General features: G+C 40.1%; 1 protein-coding gene across 8 annotated transcripts in view; it reads right to left on the bottom strand.

Moving 5' to 3' along the window:
• UBE2E2 (ubiquitin conjugating enzyme E2 E2) overlaps nucleotides 1–23,823 on the bottom strand; it is a 424,921-nt gene that overhangs the window by 144,533 nt on the left and 256,565 nt on the right. For all 8 annotated transcript variants that reach the window (XR_013828490.1, XR_013828491.1, XM_079922469.1 and 5 more), the window contains one exon: nucleotides 8,274–8,406. Coding sequence is in view for 6 of the 8 variants with exons in the window: in XM_079922469.1 (XP_079778595.1) it covers nucleotides 8,274–8,406 (133 nt within the window). In the remaining 2 variants the exon portion in view is untranslated. The remainder of the gene's footprint in view (nucleotides 1–8,273; nucleotides 8,407–23,823) is intronic.

Genomic DNA, 23,823 nt, shown 5'->3' on the forward strand with positions numbered 1-23,823 from the left:
GAAGCCCTCTTGTCTTTTTTGATTACATCCTTTCTGACAGGTGTGAGGTGATAGTTCACTGTGGTTTTGACTTGCATCTCCCTGACGATGGGTGATGTTGAGCACCTTTTCACATGCCTGTTGGCCATCTGTGTATCTTCTTTGGAGAAATGTCTATTTAGTTCTTCTGCCCATTTGTCAATCGGTTTTTGTTGTTGTTATTGAATTGACAGTTCTTTATATATATTGGACATTAACCTCTTACCAATATGTGCTTTGCAGAAATATTCTTTCATTTGGTAGGCTGTCTTTTCATTTTGTTACTTGTCTGTTTTGCTGTGCTGAAGCTTGTGGGTTTGATGTGGCCCTATTTGTTGATTTTTGTTGTTTGTGCTTTTGGTGTTGTGTCTCCCAAATTACTGCCAAGACCAATAAGGATGAGCTTCTTCCCTATGTTTTCTTCTACAAGTTTTAGGGCATCAGGTCTTATGTTGAAGTCTTGGATCCATTTTGAGTTGATTTTTCTGAGTGGTGTGAGACAGGGGTCTAATTTCATCGTTCTGTGTGTGTTTCTAGTTTTCCCAGCACCATTAGTTGAAGAGGCTATCCTTTCCCCATTGAGCATTCTTGGATCCCTTGTTTAAATATTAGTTGACCATATGGTTCTGGGATGTCTATTCTGTTCCACTGGTAGATGTGCTTATTTTTGTACCAGTACTGTTTTTATTACTATGGTTTTGTAGTATAGTTTGAAATCCAGGAGCACGATATCTCCAGTTTTATTCTTTCTTGGCTATTCAGGATCTTTCATGGTTCTGCCCAAATTTTAGGACTGTTTCTTCTCTTTCTGAAGAATGCCTTTGACATTCTGATGGGGGCTGCATTGAATCTGTAGATGGCTTTGGGTAGCATGGCCACTTTATCAATATTAATTCTTCTGATCCATGAACATGAGATGTCTTTCCATTTGTCTGTGTCTTCAGTTTCTTTCAGCAAAACTTTATAGTTTTCATTGTACCGATCTTTCACTTCCTTGGATAAATTCATTCCTAAGCATTTCATTGTTTTTAATGCTATTGTGAATGGGATGGTTTTCTTTATTTCTTTTTCAGATGCTTCATCATTAGTGTAAAGGAATGCAATTGATATCTGTATGTTGATTTTGCATCCTGTCACTTTACGGAAATCATTGATTAACTGCAACAATTTTTTGACTAAGTCTCTGGGATTTTCTCTATACAGGATCACATCATCAGCAAATGATAACAATTTTACTTCTTCCATTCTTATCTGGATGCCTTTTATTCCTTTGTGTTGCCTAACTGCTCTGGCTAGAACTTCTTGGACTATATTGAATAGGAGCGGTGAGAGTGGGCATCCTTGCCTTGTTCATGATTTTAGAGGAAACACTTTCAATTTCTTCTCTCCAATGAGTATAATGTTAGCTGTGGGTCTGTTGTATACGGCCTTTAGTATGTTGAGGTATGTTCCTTTTATACCTAGGAAATGACTTCTCCTTTAGCTTAGGGCTAGCAAAACCCAGAAATCAGTATTTACTGTTCCACACAGATTTAATAATGCAGAGTCTGCTAATTAGGAACTCACTGGTGAAGAGCCCCAGGTGTCTTTGGCAAAACTGCAAGGACTCAGAATCTCTTCGTAGCGTTCTTCCCTCCCTGGATCACCTCTTTCCTCTCCCTCCCAAAAACCTGTTTTAGAGAGTGACCTAATATAGTGAATTTATACCAGAGTGTAAAATCCAAGAACAGGTGTGCCTTCTTCCAGGATTTAAGTAATTTAAATTTTCTCTATACCTGGGGAATGAAAGGTTCAGTTGAGAACTGGGTTTGAACTCCAGTTCTGCTACCTACTTCTTATATGACCTGTGTGCCACGTGACCTCCACGGGCCTGTTTTCTGATCTATGAAGTGTGTGTGGGAGGGTAAATGCTATCTCCACGGCAAAGCTGTATGGATTAAATTAATTCAACACATTTTTTACTGTAGGCCTACAGGATCGCCAGGCATTGTTCTAGGTGCTGGGAATCCAGAAGTGACGTAAACATAGACAAGTGCCTGTGCTCGTGGAGCTTACATGCTAACTAGAGAAAGGGTAGCATCACCAACTCATAAACAGAGAAACACAGGATGCCAGGACGGAGAAGTGCTATGGAGAAAAGCCACGTTTGCAGGTGGGGTAGGGCAAGTTGGGGGTTGTCACATGAGACCTTCCCTGGAAGGTGACACTGAGCAGATACCTGCAGGGAGGCAGGGAGTGTGCCACGTGAGTTTCTGGGGGAAGACAATGCAGGCAGAAGGAAGAGCAAATGTCAAGGCTCCATGGAAGGAGCCTGCTTTAGAGTATTGGAACCAAGAGTGACAGTTGGCGATTTCAGCATGATTCTGTAAGGTCTTGCGTGTTTTTACTTAGCGGGGTGAGAATCATGGAGAGTTTTTAGGCCAAGAATGGACGTACTCTGATTCACACTCTAGATGGATCCTCTGATGCAGGAGTATACGCTGCAGGAGGGATAAGGCAGAAGCAGCGAGATCACATAGGAGACTCCACGGTAATCCAGGGGAGGGAAGCAGCTGATGGAGGCCGGGGCCAGAGTGTTACTACTAGAAAGAGTAGTACTAAATGGTTAGATCTGGGTTTATGCTGAATATTTATTTTGAGCTGGTGAGACGGGATCTGGCTAGGCTGTGTGAGAAGACTCAAGGTCTTAAGCTTTAGCAACTAGAGAAATGGAGCTCCCATACATTGAGGTGGGGGCACTGGAGGACCTGGATTGGCAGGAGGCGGGTGGGTTGTGTCCTCAACAGTCTGGTTTGGGACCTGACCGCTGGGTGTTCAACTGGACATGTCAAATAGGCGAGCCAATCCGTGTGAAAGCACCTGATCCACGGCCAGGCTTTGTATGAATGTACGAACGCAGGTTAGAAACAAGTGAATTCATGTCGCTCCATGACAACTGTGTGCTCTCTCCCAAGACCAGAGTGAATGAGCACATGTGGTTACACGTGTAAACCACCGCTCTCTCTGAAAATGCTGGGGGACACTGTCAGCTTTCTTCTTTGAGCGGCGGCAGAGGCAGCAGCAACAACAGAAGCAAGTGAATAATGATAACCTAGTTAGAATAAAATTATGGAGATCCCTGATGAACTTTAATTTCAGATCTCTCTCTGGCTTTCAAATGCTGGGTATCGTTGCTTCTTGTATAACTAGTTAGCTACTTTACTCACAATTAGCCTCGACTTACCAATTTAAGAAAATGAAAAATTTGAAAATCTAACGGACCTAAATTATCTATTTCATTCTGTGAAAGCAATGAATACCTCTCCTATTAACTGACTTTTCATTAGTAAGCAAACCACAGTTAATTTCATAAAAAACCAAACCAAAGCATACAATACACTCTGAAATGATCTCTAAGTTAAGATTTATTTTAAAATGTATTTGATGCAGTTGGTGACGGAGGAACGCGCTCTATTAGAAAGCTTTTAGAGCCTGCTAATACTAACGTGCTTTTCTTCTCAAACAAATATGGATGCCTGTGGTTTTCCTGTTTATTTTTTTAAACATCCTAGGCACAAATTTTATCATTCCTTTTTGGAAAATACCTACTGGCAGATACTGTCCTGCCATTACCACGAAAACAATGCTTTCCAGTAACAGGTATGAGCATCAATACAGTGCATCTCACTGGGGTGTAGGTGGCCCGAGATACTAAAAATAAACAGCAAGCACGTTTGATCCTTCTACCGACCCACTCTTAGATCTATGTAGAAGGCCCACTTATTTATTTATTTTATAAAATACCCAGATCCACAGGGAGACAGAAAAAGCCAATTATGAATAGGCTATGTCTACGTATTTCTACCACAAAAACACAGCTCTGACCTGTTACCTAACAAGATCCCTTATCCTTAGGATGTGTGTCATCAGAATCTCTAAGATACAAAATACCAGACACAGTGTGTCACAATCTTTCCAAAGTGTTCTTAGCAGAAAAAAAAATACTATAGGAATAAAACATATTCCATTATTTTGCTTCTGAATTTTTCAAGTACACATGAAAAATATTTACACATTAGACTATTTAAAAAGTGCTGGTTTTGAGCACAGGAGTAATTATCTATGATATGAGTGTGCAAATGTAATACCCAATAAGATAGAAAACAACTCCTACTTTACAAATAAATAGACATCTGAATTATAACATTAAAATGTATGTCTACACCGAAAAAGAAATACAGTATTAAAGGACTCTGGGACATACCAGTGATTTATTATGCTTTTCTTTCTTTTTTTTTGATCAAAAATATTTTAAATATTTGAGTATGGTTAAAGGCTCCACAGACAATGTTATGGGAGTATTATGCTTTTCTTTCTGGCCATATATATATTATTCCTGGATAAAGTTTCACTAAACGGATATTTTCTCAGAGAAATGACATCACTGGTGGTTAAGTATTCAACTAAAGACTTGGCATCAGAGACAACTACCAGTATCATACCAACAGACATGCCGTGCACTTAGTAGAAGAGGCAATGAACATATTGATTAGATAAAAAAATCAGCGGACTAAAAATCATACTGAGATACAGCATTTGAAAGTACAACTAGTACTTGACTGATTTAAAACTCGCATACTAAGTGTAATGAACATTACATACTGCGTGAAAAATGTGTTTTGCTTGCCTTGTTAGAAGTTAGGTGGGTTCTGGAAGGAATTATTGGAATGGTTCCCCTGAAAGTGTGAAAAATTAGGTGCTGGAGTGTGGGATATTCAAAAAGTCCCTGTGGCAAGGAGAGGCATCCAAGCCACTCCACTGCCCTTTATGTGACAGATTTGAGCACGACAGTAGTTAAAAGTTCTCAGTAAGGATTCCCAGTCTGCGAGTTTGGGAAAAGGGATCTCGTGGATTCAATGGCACAACAGACTCATTTTATGGTGGACATTTGATAACGATTAGTGGCCAGTCAGGTTGATTTGTGAACCTCTGCTCTCATCAACGATTCTCTCTGACACCTACAGCTACCCTGGTTCATTCTTCAGAGCTCCGGAAAATGCTGCATGAATCAAAGTGTGTGCCTAAGGTTATTGGAAGAAGAGCAAAGGATGAAGGAAATAGAGAAATAAACAAAACTTAATCACAAATATGGACTATTTAGAGTAACAGGAGACTAGAAAGGATGGGCGTGGTACTTCCAAATTATTAGTAAGTCTTTGTTTTAGTGAACAGCTTTCAAGACACTGGCAAACTTTCCCCTTTAGAGTAACACCTCTGTTTACGAAATCCGATTTCCAAAACTGATAAAGTAGGTGGTGATAATTTGCTTTGAAAACTTCCCATGGGTTTCTAATAAATGTGCATTTAAATGATAATTTGAGTACCAAAGTTTGATTTTTCTTTGTCCTGATAGATTGTCTAATCAAATTTATCCACTGGAGGGATTTAGTTTTTTTTCTGGCAGTACTCTTGAGAGGTTCTAATTCAGCTTTTTTCTTTGAACACTCCCAGGAAAGGGAAGCCTGGTCTCAGAGGCAAAGCTATTCAAACACAGACTGTCCAGAGATGGGTCAGATTTTCCTCACGTGGAATCGAAATCTGCTTCCCTGTAACTGACACCCTTCTGCTTCTATTTTTGTCCCATTCAGCCATCCAGGAGCAAGTCTAACCCCACACAGCTTCTGAAACATCAGAAAACAGCTATCACGTTCCTCCTAGGTCCTATTTTTCCTAGTAAACATCTCCAGGCTAACTATGTATAATTCAGTGGGAAGTACATGGTCCCTGGAGGCCAAGTTCAGTAGATCCCTGGCTGTATATTATTAGAAAACCTCTCCAAACCTCATCTAAGGCCCCTTCTCTGTGAACGGGAACATCCCAGCCTTACTAGGGTGTTTTGGAGGAGAGACGGGTTCACACAGCGGACGCCCAATCCAGTGAAGAAACTCAAGAATGCGAATAGTTCTTTCCCTCCCCAGCTTATCCCTGTTTGTTCTTCTGAAAATGAAGAGCTCAGAAGGCAATGAGGCACTCCTGATACCATCCGATGGGCTCAGAGTTCCAGAGATTGTGCTCCTAAAAATATCTCCTCAAGGCTTCAAGAACTTCAAGTTCCCACAGAATTGTACTCAGTCAGAAGGCCACACACTTTATTTATATGAAAATAAAGCAAGTCTCTCTTTCCTATCTTGTATCGTGATTTCTTTCTGAATTTTCAATGAAACAGTATACCTTGAGCCGTTTACATTCCACCTTGTTAGTTTTGGCCGATCCTTCGAGTCCATCAAGGAGGCCTTTTCAGAAACGGAATTATTTTATCTAACCTATGAATCCGTTTTCCCTCCTGGTTTGTTTAATCTACACATTTCTGTCATGCAGAGGCTGGAGAAGCCCACGCATTTTGTGAGATGTATGTTCCATAGAACAGACCATACCAGGCTTATAAGCAGCACAACTGCCTGCCCTGAGTTTTCCCTCCTTCTCACCACCTGTGCTTCCGTAACTGATGGGGCTGCAGAGAAAGGTCCTCACGTCACCGGCAGTGCAACAGGTAAAACCAGATGACTTATGGGCTGGTCCAAAGCAGAAGGGAAGACGTAAGGTTCCCACCCAGTAAAAGGAGAAAATAAAGATTAGTTATACGGGGGCTTCATCACTAAAAACCGACCAAATACAGCCCTGGGGGGTCCCAGTGCCACCAGCTCTGTCATCTTGGATAAAATGTACTGTGCAATGTAGTAAGGAACACAGGTTTTGGAGCCAGACTTCCTGGGTTCAATCCTGATATCATTCGGATTATGCTGGGTAGTTACTTAGTTTCTCTGTGCATGGGTTTCCTATTTGGTAAAATGATAGTTATTACTTTTTTTTTTTTTTTGCGGTACGCGGGCCTCTCACCGTTGTGGCCTCTCCCGTTGCGGGGCGCAGGCTCCGGACGTGCAGGCTCAGTGGCCACGGCTCACGGGCCCAGCCGCTCCGCGGCATGTGGGATCTTCCCGGACCGGGGCACGAACCTGTGTCCCCTGCATCGGCAGGCGGACTCTCAACCACTGCGCCACCAGGGAAGCCCAGTAGTTATTACTTTTTGCTTTGATATCAAAACAAGATCCAAACCTCAATGGAAAGGAAGGAAGAAAGGAAGAGAGAGGAAAATAAAAGAGGGGAGGTAGGAGCCAGGGAGGGGGATCACAGGAAGGTGAAGGTCTAGTCTGAGTCTTGCTTTTTAAATTGTGCACTCCAACCGACAACTCAGATAGGTTTTACTTCCCTCTACGTTGAGAAGTCAAGCCAGATGAAATAAGAATTCTGCTTGGTGGCCAACAGACAGAGTCAACGCCCTCTGGGTCTTTTCCTTTCCAAAGTGGAGAATGACTGCTATATTTAGAACAGATAACCAACAAGGACCTACTGTAGAGCACAGGGAACTCTGCTCAATATTCTCTAATAACCGAAATGGGAAAAGAATTTGAAGAATAGGTACATGCATCTGTATAACTGAATCACTTTGCTGTACACCTGAAACTAACGCAACATTGTTAATCAAAAATGCTCCAATATAAATTGAAAATTAAAAAAGAGAATGAATTTAAAGTCATCAAATGACCGACTTACAGGCAGTAGATGGTTATGTGAAGAATTCTTAAAGGATATAATCTTGTCTTAAGTAAGTGAAAATTCGCCCATGTTCTGATGACACTGCTCTTACACTTTCTTCAGTCATTTATGTGTGGCTTTCCATTAATCCATCATTTTAATTAATGGACTATTATAAATTCTTCTTTATTGCATTTTCCTGACATGATTTCTCAGTCTCTGTGGGTCACACTCTCTGCTCTAGTGCATGTGGAATTCACATGGGCAGCTGGAGCCGGAAGCCTGGCCGTGGTGGGCTCCCTCGCCCCCAGGTCAGGTCTGGTTCCCCTGGCTCTAGGGCTGGCACCAGCCCACCCTCTGCCCCTACTTCCACCCATAACATGCTGTCTTATGTTACACTCAAACACGTACCACAGAAAGGCGACATGAGGAAGGATGAAAAAAAGCAACGAAGTATGCGTGAAGGGCTGGGGTGAGGGAATAAACAATTTTTCACATTCTGCTTCCATTTACATACAATCAGCCCTGGGACGTTGCCTATGCTAAGAGAACAGACATGAATTCCTAGGTTTGTACACTGAAGAATATGTATATATATATATATACACACACACATGTGTATATATATATATATATAGGCAACAGAACACATTGCTAAAAATGGATGAATATTTCATACTGACCTTGGGGGGTTTAAACGGATAGTCTGGTGAAAAGGTAATGTCAAGAAAGAACACCCCTCCTTCATAGACAGATCCTGGGGGTCCCAATATAGTTGACCTCCATTCATAAATGTTGTCTCCTTTGGGTCCAGCACTGAAATAAGACATACAAATAAAATGTGCTTAGAGATCATATAAAGCTTGGAATTTAAAAAATATCTATTTACGGTAACAATTAATTGAGCCATTCCATAAAAACACACCGAAGTTAATAGATTAATTCTACATAAGGAGTCGTTTGTCAACATCATCAGGATTCTATAAATGGAATATGTTGGTATTACTAAATAAAACAGAACCAAGAAGATTCTGTTTTGCCATTCATAACCCTAAACTTATGAAACTAAAGATTCCAAGGACCGTAGACCAGAGGTAGGAGCACAAATGTTTGATAAAGCATAAAACTATTTCTGGGATCCTGAAAAGGGTGATACAGTGTCAAAAAGATAAATTTTCAAAGCTACAAGGGACACTAGAGAAAGAAAATACCCTAATCCTTTGTTAACTAAGAACACAAAAGAGGTTCATGGAGATCAGTAAATGTTCATCATTGATAAGACTCAGCTCAAGTATCATTCCCATCTGAATCTTCTTTTCTCTCTCTATCCAAAGATTCCTGGCCAACGCCCACACCCTCCAACTAGTGTGGTCTATAGAAGATAAGATGCAACCTTTTGTTTTATACCTGTGTTGTGTAACTGTTTGCTTTTTCCATCCCTCCCTGGAAGTTCTTTGAGGAACAGATTTTGCCTTGTCTTCAGTGCCTAGTAAGTAAATGTTTATTGGATGATGAAGCTGGGTTAACAGTGAAGCAAGGGGAAGCCACATGGCTACTAGCAGCAAACATACGTCCCCCAGTTGCAGAGAAACTCACTGAGGAAAATAAGGCCCACACAAGTCAACTTAACTGTGTTAATTCTCCCAGGGTAACAGAAGGCAAAGTGAGATTATAGTTTAGCTCCAGTGTTCCTCTTGCCCCATCAAGCTAATATGTACATCTAACAGCCAGAAATTCCCCTCACACCCTGTAGCAAAGCGGGAAACCCTGTTAAAGCGCTTGAGAAGATTTTATTGCCAACAAAGATTTCTCTTCTTTCTTATTTTGAAATTAGTTCATATCTACAAAAAAATTCATTGTTGAGCCGTATATCAGAAAAGCATGCATCTTATCTGTGACAAAGGAGGAAAAATATACAATAGGGAAAAGACAGCCTCTTCAATAAATGGTGCTGGGGAAACTGGACAGCTACATGCAAAAGAATCAAACTGGACTACTTTCTCACACCATATACATGATTAAACTCACAATGGATTAAAGACTTAAATGTAAAATCTAAAACCATAAAAATCCTAGAAGAAAACAAAGGCAGTATGCTCTTTGACATCTAAGATTGACATCTTAGCAATATTTTTGGTATATGTCTCCTCAGGCTAGGGAAACAAAAGCAAAAATGAACAAATGGGACTCCATCAAACTAAAAAGCCTTTGCACAGTGAAGGAAACTATCATCAAAATGAAAAGGCAGCCTACTGAATGGGAGAAGATATTTGTAAATGATACGTTCAATAAGGGGTTAATACCCAAGGTATACAAAGAACCCATACAACTCAACATCAAAAAACATACAACCTATTAAAAAATGGGCAGAGGACCTGAACAGATATTTCTCCAAAGAAGACATACAGATGGCCAACAAGCACATGAAAAGACGCTCAACATCACTAATCATGAAATGCAAATCAAAACCACAATGAGATATCACCTCACACCTGTCAGAATGGCTATCATCGAAAAGACAACAGTTAACAAGTGTTGACGAGGATGTGAACAAAAGGGGAAGCCTTGTGTACTGTTGGTGAGAATGTAAATTGGTACAGCCACTATGGAAAACAGTACGGAGATTACTCAAAAAAGTAAAAATAGAACTACCATACAGTCCAGTAATTCTGCTTCTGGGTATTTATCTGAAGAAATTAAAACAGTAACTTGAAAAGTAACTGAAAAGATATATGCATCCCAGTGTTCACTGCAGCATTAGTTACACTAGCCAAAATACAAAAATGCAACCTAAGTACCATCGATAGATGAATGGATGAAGAAGATGTGGCACATACATATACACACAATGGAATATTACTGAGCCATAAAAGTATGACATCTTGCCATTTGGGACAACATGGATGGACCTTGAGGGTATTATGCTAAGTGAAATAAGTCAGACAGAGAAAGGCAAATGCCACGTCATTTCACTTACATGTGGAATCTAAAAAACAAAAGAATACATGTAAGAAAACAGAACAGACTCAGATACAGAGAACAAACAGGTGGCTGCCAGAGGGGAGGAGAGGTTGGCGGATGAGAGAAACAGGAGACGGAGATTAAGAGGTACAAACTTGCAGTTACAAAATAAATGAGTCACAGGTATGAAGTATACAGTCAAGAATTATGGAACATTTTTGTATGGTGACACCAAAAAACCCCCCACAAAAACCCAAAATCCAAAAAAGCATTCATCATAACCAAGTTCGGATTATTCTGGGAATGCAAGGATAGTTTAATAATAGAAAATTATGATTGTAATTTACCTTATAACACATTAAAGTAGAAGAAAATGATAATCTCTAAGAGGTGCAGAAAAAGCACTCCATAGGTGCTTTTTTATTAAAAATGATAGCTATTTAAGATAAAAACTCCTAGCAAAATTAGAATAGTAAGAAACATCTTTAACCTGATAAAAAGCATATACCAAAAACCTCATAGCAACTATATATTCAATGGTAAAATATTAAAGCACACCCTTTAAAAACTGAGGAACATGACAAGGATGCCCACTATATCCATTTCTAATCATTACTGTATTAGAGCTCATGTTCATCAAGGTATGAAAGGGCACAGGAAAAAACCCAAAAGATTTATGGATTGGGATGGAAGAAATAAAGCTGTTGGTATTTGCAGTATTTATGTACACAGAAAAAACCTCCCCAAATCGATACACAATTTACTAAATTTAATAAAAGTTTAGCAAAGTAGCTGGATGTAAGATCAACAGGCAAAATCAAGTGCATTCAACACACCAGCAAAATTAGGAAATGTATTTTAGGGCTTCCCTGGTGGCACAGTGGTTGAGAGTCTGCCTGCTGATGCAGGGGACACGGGTTCATGCCCCGGTCCAGGAGGATCCCACGGGCCGCGGAGCAGCTGGGCCCGTGAGCCATGGTTGCTGAGCCTGCGCGACCGGAGTCTGTGCTCTGCAACAGGAGAGGCCACAGCAGTGAGAGGCCCGCGTACCGAAAAAAAAAAAAAATTATTTTAAGATACCTTTTATAAATCGTATTAAAAATATAAGAAACTTATGAATAAATTTCATAAAAATATGTAAGATTTTTATGGAGAAAATTATAAAACATATTGAAATACACTCAAGAAAATTAAATATCAATAGATGAAGACACCAAGTTTATAGGTAGGAAGATCCAGGATCCTGCGTATGTCAATTTCTCCCTGATCCAATGCAATTCTAATCCACAGTCCAACAGTTTTTTAAAAAACGAAACTTGACACGTTGATTCTAGAAGGCGTTTGGGAGCTCCAAGAAGCTCCTGAAACTTTTCTACACACATATGAAAATCTGATATATGTCAGAACTGATGGGGCTAAGAAAACAGTTCTGTCTTTGGGCAACAGAAATTTGATTTCTACCTCAATAAATATGTAAGACTCTGTTGCAGATGGATTAAACACTTAAGTGCAAAAATCAAAAGTTTTGGAGTGTGACTAAAGAGGGTGACAAGGCAAGCCATAAACTGAGAAAAGATATTTGGATCATACAAAACTGACAAAATTCTAGTGTCCATAATATACAAATTCCTATCAATCAATAAGGAAAAGACTAACGATCCATTAGAAGGGAAAAAAGAGGAAACACGAATGGCCATCATCATATGAAAAATGCTCAATCTCATTAAAATAAGAGAAAGGAAACAAAATTACAATTTAATATTATTTCACAAAATATATAGGCAAAAATAAATGCCTGACAAAACCTAGTGTTGATGAAGATGTGGAAAAATAAGAACTATCCATTGCTGATAAGCGTGCCAATCACTCTGAATGAGGACATGGACTTCCCTAGTTCAGTTGGATATAGACGGTTCTATATTACAACACAGGAATTTCACTCCTAGGTACACACCCCAGAAAAACTTTTACCCATGCACCAGAAGACATGTACAAGAATGTTCATGGATGCGCTACTTGTAATAGCAACATTAGAAACAACACAGATGTTCACTGACAGAAAAATAGATACATTCACCCAAAGGAATACTATACAGCAGTGAAAATATATAGACTAACATTGATAAATCTTAGAAATAGCATATTGGATAAAAAAGCAAGTCTAAAAGGAATATATACGGTATGACACTATTTCTACAAAGTTTAAAAGCAAACAGGAAAATAAATTATGGAGGGACATATACAAAAAGTTCCAGAGAGGAGTCTCCTGGGTAGAGTGGAGAAGTAGCACACAGGAGCTTCAATGGTTCTGGGGATGTTCTGCTTCTCAGGATGTGTGGTGGATTCAGGAGTTATTTGTTTTATTACTAGGTTTCATAACTTACTTAGGAGTTAGATATCTTAGATTTGTATCACATTTTCATATTAAGATAAACTATGCCAAAAGCAAGTTGTAGCACAGGTACAGTGTGATCCTACTATAGAAACTAGAAACATATTAATAAAACAACATTTTATATCATTTATGCATACAAATCTATGTCAATGTCTTTCAGGAAATGAACTGGAAAAATACACCCAAATTCAAGATGGTAGCTGTGCAAGGAACAGGGGAGAACTGGAGGGGGTGAGGGGAGGAAATCTGAACGTAGAGAATGAAGGAGAGTTCAATTTTATTTCTACAGTTTGATTTCTCTTATTTAAAATAAGATGTAGTAAAATAAAATAAAAGAAAATCACAGTTAGCCAAGTTTATGGCCAAGTACTGAAACATGGTGCAAGGGACTGGGGTGCAGCCTCCCTGCCCCATCTGACCACTGATCTTCCTCTCCTGAAGCAGACAGTGAGGCAGACAGAATATTCAGGCCAGATGACAGCAAAACCTTGCCAACAACAGCCCTTGTTGCCAGACAAGCTCACTCATTTAGATGAATACACATGGTTACGCCCGGAGCTATAATTAGACGCAATACACATAGATAAGTTTATTAGAAGGAAGGGCTTAAAAGTAAATTATAGGTTTGTACTTACAACATTACTTCAAGGTAGATGAAATTTAGTTTAAAAAATACACACAGGAGAGCGCACAGCTATGAAACAGTGTGCAGAGACACATTTCCCAAATTTGAAGATATAATTTGTGAGTCACTTTGAGGAATTTTAAGATGATTTTCCAAGAATGGTCACCACAGTTAGTTATATAATGTCGGCTAATTAAGGAGTCACCAATAGTGCCACCAAAGAAGGACATCAAAAGCACAGGGCAGGAGACACTTCACAAACTGGGCCGTGTCTGCAGATAACGTATATTCCATCTGTGCCCATTCCAAGTTTTATCTGGCTCTCAGTCAGAACTCCAAATTTTATTGCTTCTTTTAAGTCAGTAAGCTGTCCAGGTACTTATTAACAGTGGATTAAATAACTCAGTTAACAGTATCACTCTGAGTTGGTTCATGCTGCCAAAATGTGTCTTTTTGAGAAATTACTAGTAGTGACAACCTATCTGAAAAACAGATGGGTGCTTTATTTTTACTTTTTAATTAAAAAAAATTTTACCGGAGTATAGTTGATTTAAAATGTTTTTTTTTTTTTTAATATCTTTATTGGAGTATAATTGCTTTACAATGGTGTGTTAGTTTCTGCTGTATAACAAAGTGAATCAGCTATCCGTATACATATATCCCCATATCCCATCCCTCTTGAGTCTCCCTCCCACTCTCCCTATCCCACCCCTCTAGGTGGACACAAAGCACCGAGCTGATCTCCCTGTGCTATGTGCATGCTTCCTACTAGCTATCTATTTTACATATTGTAGTGTATATACGTCCATGCCACTCTCTCACTTCATCCAGGCTTACCCTACCCCCTCCCAGTGTCCTCAAGTCCATTCTCTACATCTGTGTCTTTATTCCTGTCCTGCCCCAAGGTTCTTCAGAACGTTTTTTTTTTTAAGATTCCATATATATGTGTTAGCATACAGTATTTGTTTTTCTGTTTCTGACTTACTTCACTCTGTATGACATACTCTAGGTCCATCCACCTCACTAAAATAACTCAATTTTGTTTCTTTTTATGGCTAAGTAATATTTCATTGTATATATGTGTCACATCTTCTTTATCCATTCATCTGTTGATGGACACTTAGGTTGTTTCCATCTCTGGGCTATTGTAAATAGAGCTGCAATGAACATTGTGGTACATGACTCTTTTTGAATTACGGCTTTCTCAGGGTATATGCCCAGTAGTGGGATTGCTGGGTCATATGGTAGTTTTTTAATGAACCTCCATACTGTTCTCCACAGTGGCTGTATCAATTTACATTCCCACCAACAGTGCAAGAGGGTTCCCTTTACTCCACACCCTCTCCAGCATTTCTTGTTTGTAGACTTTTTGATGATGGCCATTCTGACTGGTGTGAGTTGATACCTTATTGTAGTTTTGATTTGCATTCCTCTAATGATTAGTGATGTCGAACATCCTTTCATATGCTTGTTGGCAATCTGTATACCTTCTTTGGAGAAATGTCTATTTAGGTCTTCTGCCCATTTTTAGATTGGGTTGTTTGTTTTTTTGATATTGAGCTGCTTGTATAATTTGGAGATTAATCCTTTGTCAATTGCTTCATTTGCAAATAATTTCTCCCATTCTAAAGGTTGTCTTTTCGTCTTGTTTATGGTTTCCTTTGCTGTGCAAAAGCTTTTAAGTTTCATTAGGTCCCATTTGTTTATTTTTGTTTTTATTTCCATTTCTCTAGGAGGTGGATCAAAAAGGATCTTGCTATGATTTATGTCATGGAGTGTTCTGCCTATGTTTTCCCCTAAGAGTTTTAAAGTGTCCAGCATTACATTTAGGTCTTTAATCTATTTTGAGTTTATTTTTGTGTGTGGTGTTAAGGAGTGTTCTAATTTCATGCTTTTACATGTAGCTGTCCAGTTTTCCCAGCACCACTTATTGAAGAGGTGTCTCTTCGCCACTGTATATTCTTGCCTCCTTATCAAAAATAAGGCGACCATGTGTGCGTGGGTTTATCTCTGGGCTTTCCTGTTCCATTGATCTACATTTCTGTTTTTGTGCCAGTACCATACTGTCTTGATTACTGTAGCTTTGTAGTATAGTGTGAAGTCCAGGAGACTGATTCCTCCAGCTCTGTTTTTCTTTCTCAACATTGCTTTGGCTATTTGGGGTCTGTTGTGTTTCCATACAAATTGTGAAATTTTTTGTTCTAGTTCTGTGAAAAATGCCATTGGTAGTTTGATAGGGATTGCATTGAATCATTGTAGGTTGCTTTGGGTAGTATAATCCTTTTTATAATGTTGATTCTTCCAATCCAAGAACATGGTATATCTCTCCATCTGTTTGTATCATTTTTAATTTCTTTCATCAGTGTATTATAGTTTTCTGCATACAGGTCTTTTGCCTCCTTAGGTAGGTTTATTCCTAGGTACTTTATTCTTTTTGTTGCAATGGTAAATGGGAGTGTTTCCTTAATTTCTCTTTCAGATTTTTCATCATTAGTGTATAGCAATGCAAGAGATTTCTGTACATTAATTTTGTATCCTGCTACTTTACCGAATTCATTGATTAGATCTAGTAGTTTTCTGGTTCCATCTTTAGGATTCTCTATGTACAGTATCATGACATCTGCAAACAGTGACAGCTTTACTTCTTTTCTGATTTGGATTCCTTTTATTTCTTTTTCTTCTCTGATTGCTGTGGCTAAAACCTCCAAAACTATGTTGAATAGTGGTGAGAGTGGACATCCTTCTCTTGTTCCTGATCTCAGAGGAAATGATTTCAGTTTTTCACCATTGAGAACAATGTTGGCTGTGGGTTTGTCATATATGGCCTTTATTATGTTGAGGAAAGTTCCCTCTATGCCTACTTTCTGGAGGGTTTTTATCATAAATGGGTGTTGAATTTTGTCGAAAGCTTTTTCTGCATCTATTGAGATGATCATATGGCTTTTCTCCTTCAGTTTGTTAATATGGTGTATCACATTGATTGATTTGCATATATTGAAGACTCCTTGTATTCCTGGGATAAACTCCACTTGATCATGGTATACGATCCTTTTAATGTGCTGTTGGATTCTGTTTGCTAGTATTTTGTTGAGGATTTTTGTATCTACATTCATCAGTGATATTGGCCTGTAGTAATCTTTTTTTGTAACGTCTTTGTCTGGTTTTGGTATCAGGGCCTCGTAGAATGAGTTTGGGAGTGTTCCTCCCTCTGCTATATTTTGGAAGAGTTTGAGAAGGATAGGTGTTAGCTCTTCTCTAAATGTTTGATAGAATTCGCCTGTGAAGCCATCTGGTCCTGGGCTTTTGTTTGTTGGAAGCTGTTTAATCACAGTTTCAATTTCAGTGCTTGTAATTGGTCTGTTTACATTTTCTATTTCTTCCTGGTTCAGTCTCAGAAGGTTGTGCTTTTCTAAGAATTTGTCCATTTCTTCCAGGTTGTCCATTTTATTGGCATAGAGTTGCTTGTAGTAGTCTCTTATGATCCTTTGTATTTTTGCAGTGTCAGTTGTTACTTCTCCTTTTTCATTTCTAATTCTATTGATTTGACTCTTCTCCCTTTTTTCCTTGATGAGTCTGACTAATGGTTTATCAATTTTATCTTCTCAAAGAACCAGCTTTTTGTTTTATTGATCTTTGCTATCGTTTCCTTCATTTCTTTTTATTTCTGACGTGATCTTTATGATTTCTTTCCTTTGGCTAACTTTGGTTTTTTTTTGGTTGTTGTTCTTCTTTCTCTAATTGCTTTAGGTGCAAGGTTAGATTGTTAATTTGAGATTTTTCTTGTTTCTTGAGGCAGGATTTTATTGCTATAAACTTCCCTCTTAGAACTGCTTTTGCTGCATCCCACAGGTTTTGGGTCGTCGTGTTTTCATTGTCATTTGTTTCTAGGTATTTTTTGATTTCCTCTTTGATTTCTTCAGTGATCTCTTGGTTATTAAGTAGTGTATTGTTTAGCCTCCATGTGTTTCTATTTTTTTACAGATTTTTTCCTGTAATTGATATCTAGTCTCATAGCATTGTGGTCAGAAAAGATACTTGATATGATTTCAGTTTTCTTAAATTTACCAAGGCTTGATTTGTGACCCAAGATATGATATATCCTGGAGAATGTTCCATGAGCACTTGAGAAGAAAGTGTATTCTGTTGTTTTTGGATGGAATGTCCTATAAATATCAATTAAGTCCATCTTGTTTAATGCATCATTTAAATCTTGTGTTTCCTTATTTTCATTTTGGATGATCTGTCCATTGCCGAAGGAGGGTGTTAAAGTCCCTTAGTATTATTGTGTTACTGTTGATTTCTCCTTTATGGCTGTTAGCATTTGCCTTATGTATTGAGGTGTTCCTATGATGGATGAATAAATATTTACAATTGTTATATCTTTTTCCTGGATTAATCCCTTGATCATTATGTAGTGTTCTCTTTGTCTCTTGCAATAATCTTTATTTTAAAGTCTATTTTGTCTCATATGAGAATTGCTACTCTAGCTATCTTTTGATTTGCATTAGCATGGAATATCTTTTTCCATCCCCTCACTTTCAGTCTGTGTGTGTCCTTAAGTCTGAAGTGGGTCTCTTGTAGACAGCATATATATGGGTCTTGTTTTTGTATCTATTCAGCCAGTGTGTGTCTTTTGGTTGGAGCATTTCAGCCATTTACATTGAAGGTAATCACTGACATGTTTGTTCCTATTACCATTTTCTTAATTGTTTTGGGTTTGTTTTTGTAGGTCTTTTTCTTCTCTTGTGTTTCCTGCCTAGAGAAGTTCCTTTAGCATTTCTTGTAAAGCTCGTTTGGTGGTGCTGAATTCACTTCGCTTTTGCTTGTCTGTAAAGGTTTTAATTTCTCCGTCGAATCTGAATGAAATCCTTGCTGGGTAGAGTAATCTTGGTTGTAGGTTTTTCCCCTTCATCCCTTTAAATATGTCCTGCCACTCCCTTCTGGCTTGCAGAGTTTCTGCTGAAAGATCAGCTGTTAACCTTATGGGGATTCCCTTGTATGTTATTTGTTGCTTTTCCCTTGCTGCTTTTAATATATTTTCTTTGTATTTAATTTTTGATAGTTTAATTAATATGTGTCTTGGCAATGGTTCTCTTTGGATTTATCCTGTATGGGACTCTCTGTGCTTCCTGAAAGCGAATGACTATTTCCTTTCCCATATTAGGGAAGTTTTCAACTATAATCTCTTCAAATATTTTCTCAGTCCCTTTCTTTTTCTCTTCTTCTTCTGGGACCCCTATAATTCGAATGTTGGTGCATTTAATGTTGTCCCAGAGGTCTCTGACACTGTCCTCAATTCTTTTCATCCTTTTTTCTTTATTCTGCTCTGTGGTCGTTATTTCCACTATTTTATCTTCCAGGTCAGTTATCCGTTCTTCTGCTTCAGTTATTCTGCTGTTGATTCCTTCTAGAGAATTTTAAATTTCACTTGTATTGTTCACCATTGTTTGTTTGCTCTTTAGTTCTTCTAGGTCCGTGTTAAACATTTCTTGTATTTTCTCCATTCTATTTCCAAGATTTTGGATCATCTTTACTGTGATTACTCTGAATTCTTTTTCAGGTAGACTGCCTATTTCCTCTTCATTTGTTAGGTCTGGTGGGTTTTTATCTTGCTCCTTCATCTGCTGTGTGTTTTTCTGTCTTCTCATTTTGCTTAACTTACTGTGTTTGGGGTCTCCTTTTCGCAGGCTGCAGGTTCGTAGTTCCCATTGTTTTTGGTGTCTGCTCCCAGTGGCTCAGGTTGGTTCAGTGGGTTGTGTAGGCTTCTTGGTGGAGGGGACTGGTGCCTGTGTTCTGGTGGATGAGGCTGAACCTTGTTTTTCTGGTGGGCAGGACCGTGTCCGGTGGTGTGCTTTGGGGTGTCTGTGAACTGTTATGATTTTAGGCAGCCTCTCTGCTAATGGGTGGGGGTGTGTTCCTGTCTTGCTGGTTGATTGGAATGGGGCATCCAGACCTGAAGCTTGTTGGTCATTGAGTGGAGCTGGGTCTTAGCATTGAGACAGAGATCTCCGGGAGAGTTCTCACTGATTGATATCATGTGAGGCCGGCGGGTCTCTGGTGGACCAATGTCCTGAACTCGGCTCTCCCACCTCAGAGTCTCAGGCCTGACACCCGGCCGGAACATCAAGACCCTGCCAGTCACACGGCTCAGAAAAAAATGGAGGGAAAAAGAAAGAAAGATAGAAAAAAATATATATAGTTATTAAAATAAAAAATATCATTAAAATAAAAGAATAAAAAAGTAATAAAAAGAAAAGAGCAACCAAACCAATAAACAAATCCACCAATGATAACAAGCACTAAAAACTATCCTAAAAAAACAAAAACAAAAATGGATAGACAGAACCCTAGGACAAATGGTAAAAACAAACCTATACAGATAAAATCACACAAAGAAGCATACACATACACACTCAACAAAGAGAAAAAGGAAAAAATATATATTTTTTTTTAAAAAAGAAGAGAGCAACCAAATCAATAAACAAATCTACCAATGACAATAAGCTCTAAACTAAAATAAACATAAGACCAGAAACAAATTACATGCAGAGAGCAAACCCCGAGTCTACAGTTGCTCCCAAAGTCCACAGCCTCAATTTGGGATGATTCGTTGTCTATTCATGTATTCCACAGATGCAGGTACATCAAATTGATTGTGGAGATGTAATCTGCTGCTCCTGAGGCTGCTGGGAGAGATTTCCCTTTCTCTTCTTTGTTCGCACAGCTCCCGGGGTTCAGCTTTGGATTTGGCCCCGCCTCTGTGTGTAGGTCGCTGGAGGGCGTCTGTTCTTCGCTCAGACAGGACGGGATTAAAGGAGCAGCTGAATCGGGGCTCTGGCTCACTCAGGCCGGGGGGAGGGAGGGGTACGGAATGCGGGGCGAGCCTAAGGGGCAGAGGCCAGCGTGACACTGCATCAGCCTGAGGCACACCGTGCATTCTCCCGGGGAAGTTGTCCCTGGATCACGGGACCCTGGCAGTGGCGGGTTGCACAGGCTCCCGGGAGGGGAGGTGTGGATAGTGACCTGTGCTCGCACACAGGCTTCTTGGTGGCGGCGGCAGCAGCCTTAGCGTCTCATGCCCGTCTCTGGGGTCCGCGCTGATAGCCGTGGCTCGCGCCAGCCTCTGGAGCTCATTTAGGCGGTGCTCTGAATCCCCTCTCCTTGTGCACTCCAGAACAATGGTCTCCTGCCTCTTCGGCAGCTCCAGACTTTTTCCCGGACTCCCTCCCAGCTAGCTGTGGTGCACTAGCCCCCTTCAGGCTGTGTTCACGCCGCCAACCCCAGTCCTCTCCCTGGGGTCTGACCTCCGAAGCCCGAGCCTCAGCTCCCAGCCCCCGCCCGCCCCAGCGGGTGAGCAGACAAGCCTCTCGGGCTGGTGAGTGCTGGTCGGCACTTATCCTCTGTGCGGGAATCTCTCCACTTTGCCCTCCGCCCCCCTGTGGCTGCGCTCTCCTCCGCGGCTCCAAAGTTTCCCCCTGCCCAGCCCCAGTCTCCACCAGTGAAGGGGCTTCCTGGTGTGTGGAAACTTCCTCCTTCACAGCTCCCTCCCAGAGGGTCAGGTCCCATCCCTATTCTTTTGTCTCTGTTTTTCCTTTTTTCTTTTGCCCTACCCAGGTACGTGGGGAGTTTCTTGCCTTTTTGGGAAGTCTGAGGTCTTCTGCCAGCATTCATTAGGTGTTCTGTATTCTACATGTAGATGTTATTTTTGATGTATTTGTGGGGAGGAAGGTGATCTCCATGTCTTATCCTTCGCCATCTTGAAGGTCCCCCCAGAATATTTTTTTAATGTCAGAATTATTTGGGTCTAGGGACTTGCCTGGTGGCGCAGTGGTCGAGAATCTGTCCGCCTGTCAATGCAGGGGACACGGGTTCGATCCCTGGTCCAGGAAGATCCAACATGCCGCGGAGCGACTAAGCCTGTGCGTCACAACTACTGAGCCTGTGTTCTAGAACCCGCGAGCCACAACTACTGAGCCCGTGTGTCACAACTACTGAAGCCCGCGCACCTAGAGCCCATGCTCCACTACAAGAGAAGCTACCTCAATGAGAAGGCTGCGCACCACAACGAAGAGTAGCCCACACTCGCTTCAACTAGAGAAAGCCTGTGTGCAGCAACAAAGATCCGACGCAGCCCAAGATAAATAATAAATAAATAAATTTATTAAAAAAAGAATTATTTACATCTATACAAAACGGAAGAATGGGCTTTTATACACTCTGACTGGCCCAAAAAGTGAGAAGCAGATGCTGCAGACTGTTTTACCCTTTAAACTATCCCTTCTTTCTTCAATTGGTCAAATAGAGGCTGGTGCCAGAGGACACTTGCAGTACAGTGGCGAAGCCCGTGGACAGGCTCTGAGCCAGATTTGCCTGACTCCCAGCCCTCCCACTGAGCATCTGTATGACCCTGGGTAAATAAGTCATCTCTCTATGTTTTAGTTTTCTCATCTGCAAAATGGGGCCGTTACAGCACCGACCCGGAGGACCAGCTGTGAAATTTTAGTGGAACTGCACTCACAGAGCTTGGAAAATGGGTCTATAGCAGTCCAAATGGTAAGCCTCCAAATGTTAGCTGCTATTGGTGTCGCAGTTATGCCTGTGGGTGGCACAAAAGTTCACCAACACACTCAAGAGGTTACTGCCTGGTGGTTTTCTAACAAAGGTTTCAGGATGCCAGGACTAGAAAGCAGGCTACCAAGACCTGTGCACAAATAATGGCAATCATCTTTCTCTTCATCATCACCCTGCCATCTAATCTTATGATGTGTATTTAGGGCGAAACTTTGGAAACCATTAGAATTCATAGCTGCCGCTCCCAGGAAACCAAAGTTTGCATTAAATGGAATGTTTATTTACAATCAGGACTTTTAGGTATGAAGTTATTATATTTAGCAACGTTTTCCCACTTGCGGTATTCTTAATTTTCTTTAATTTTCAGATTTTATTTATTTATTTTTAAAAATTTATTATTGAAGTATAGTTGAGATACAATGTTGTATTATTTTCTGCTGTACAGCAAAATGATTGAGTTATACATATATATACATTCTGTTTCGTATTCTTTTCCATTATGGTTTATCAAAGGATACTGAATGTAGTTCCCTGTGCTATACAGTAGGACCTTGTTTATCCATTCTCTGTATAACAGTTTGCATCTGCTAATCCCAAACTCCCAATCCTTCCCAACCATCCCCCCAGCTCCAGCAACCACAAGTCTCTTCTCTATGTCTGTGAGTCTGTTTCTGTTCTGTAGATAAGTTCATTTGTGTCATATTTTAGATCCCACGTGTAACTGATATCATATGGTGTTTGTTTTTCTCTTTCTGACTTACTTTGCTTAGTATGAGAATCTCTAGGTCCATCCATGTTGCTACAAATGGCACTGCTTCACTCTTTTTTATGGCTGAGTAATATTCCATTGTTTATATGTACCACTTCTTCTTTATCCATTCATCTGTCGATGGACGTTTAGGTTGCTTCCATGTCTTGGCTACTGTACAGAGTGCTGCTGTGAACATAGGGGTGCATGTAACTTTTTGGATTAGAGTTTTGTCCGGGTATATGCCCAGGAGTGGGATTGCTGGATCATACGGCAACTCTATTTTCAGTTCTCTGAGGAACCTCCATGCAGTTTTCCATAGTGGCTGCACCAATCAGATTTTTTTTTGCGGGGGGGGGGGAGGGCACGGTACCACTCAGCTTGCGGGATCTTGGTTCCCCGACCAGGGATTGAACCCAGGCCACTGAAATGAAAGCGCCGAATCCTAATCACTAGATCACCAGGGAACTCCCAGACTTTATTTTTTAAAGAAGAAAAATAAACACAGTTAACAGAGTTAAACTGCAAATAAAAGACAAATCTATTCAAATGCAAATATCAGTTCACAAATTACTAATTGGTTGAAGGGCCAAAGCTGCTGCTTGGAGAAATCCTTTAGAGAATCAGTGTTATAAACTGTTTGGCTTTCAATGCCGTTCTCTACAGTGGAAGAGCCCTTATGTATATATGAAATGTTACACATTTACAATAAAACTGACGAAAAGGAAGGACTAAGTGCTCACTGTATTTAAGATCGTAAGATGCTCTAAATATATCTGAATACTTTGAATGTGCTGCGCCACAGCTGTGACTCTAAGACTGAGAGCTTTGGGCTGTGCCTGCTGCCTTTTCGTTAATGCTGACTCCAAGCCAGGTACAGAGGAAGGATGCCTGGGCTCCCCGGGACAAGGAACCTGCCTTTGGAGAGATTCT

The sequence above is a fragment of the Stenella coeruleoalba genome (assembly GCF_951394435.1).
Source record: "Stenella coeruleoalba genome assembly, chromosome: 5".
Lineage (NCBI taxonomy): Eukaryota > Metazoa > Chordata > Mammalia > Artiodactyla > Delphinidae > Stenella > Stenella coeruleoalba.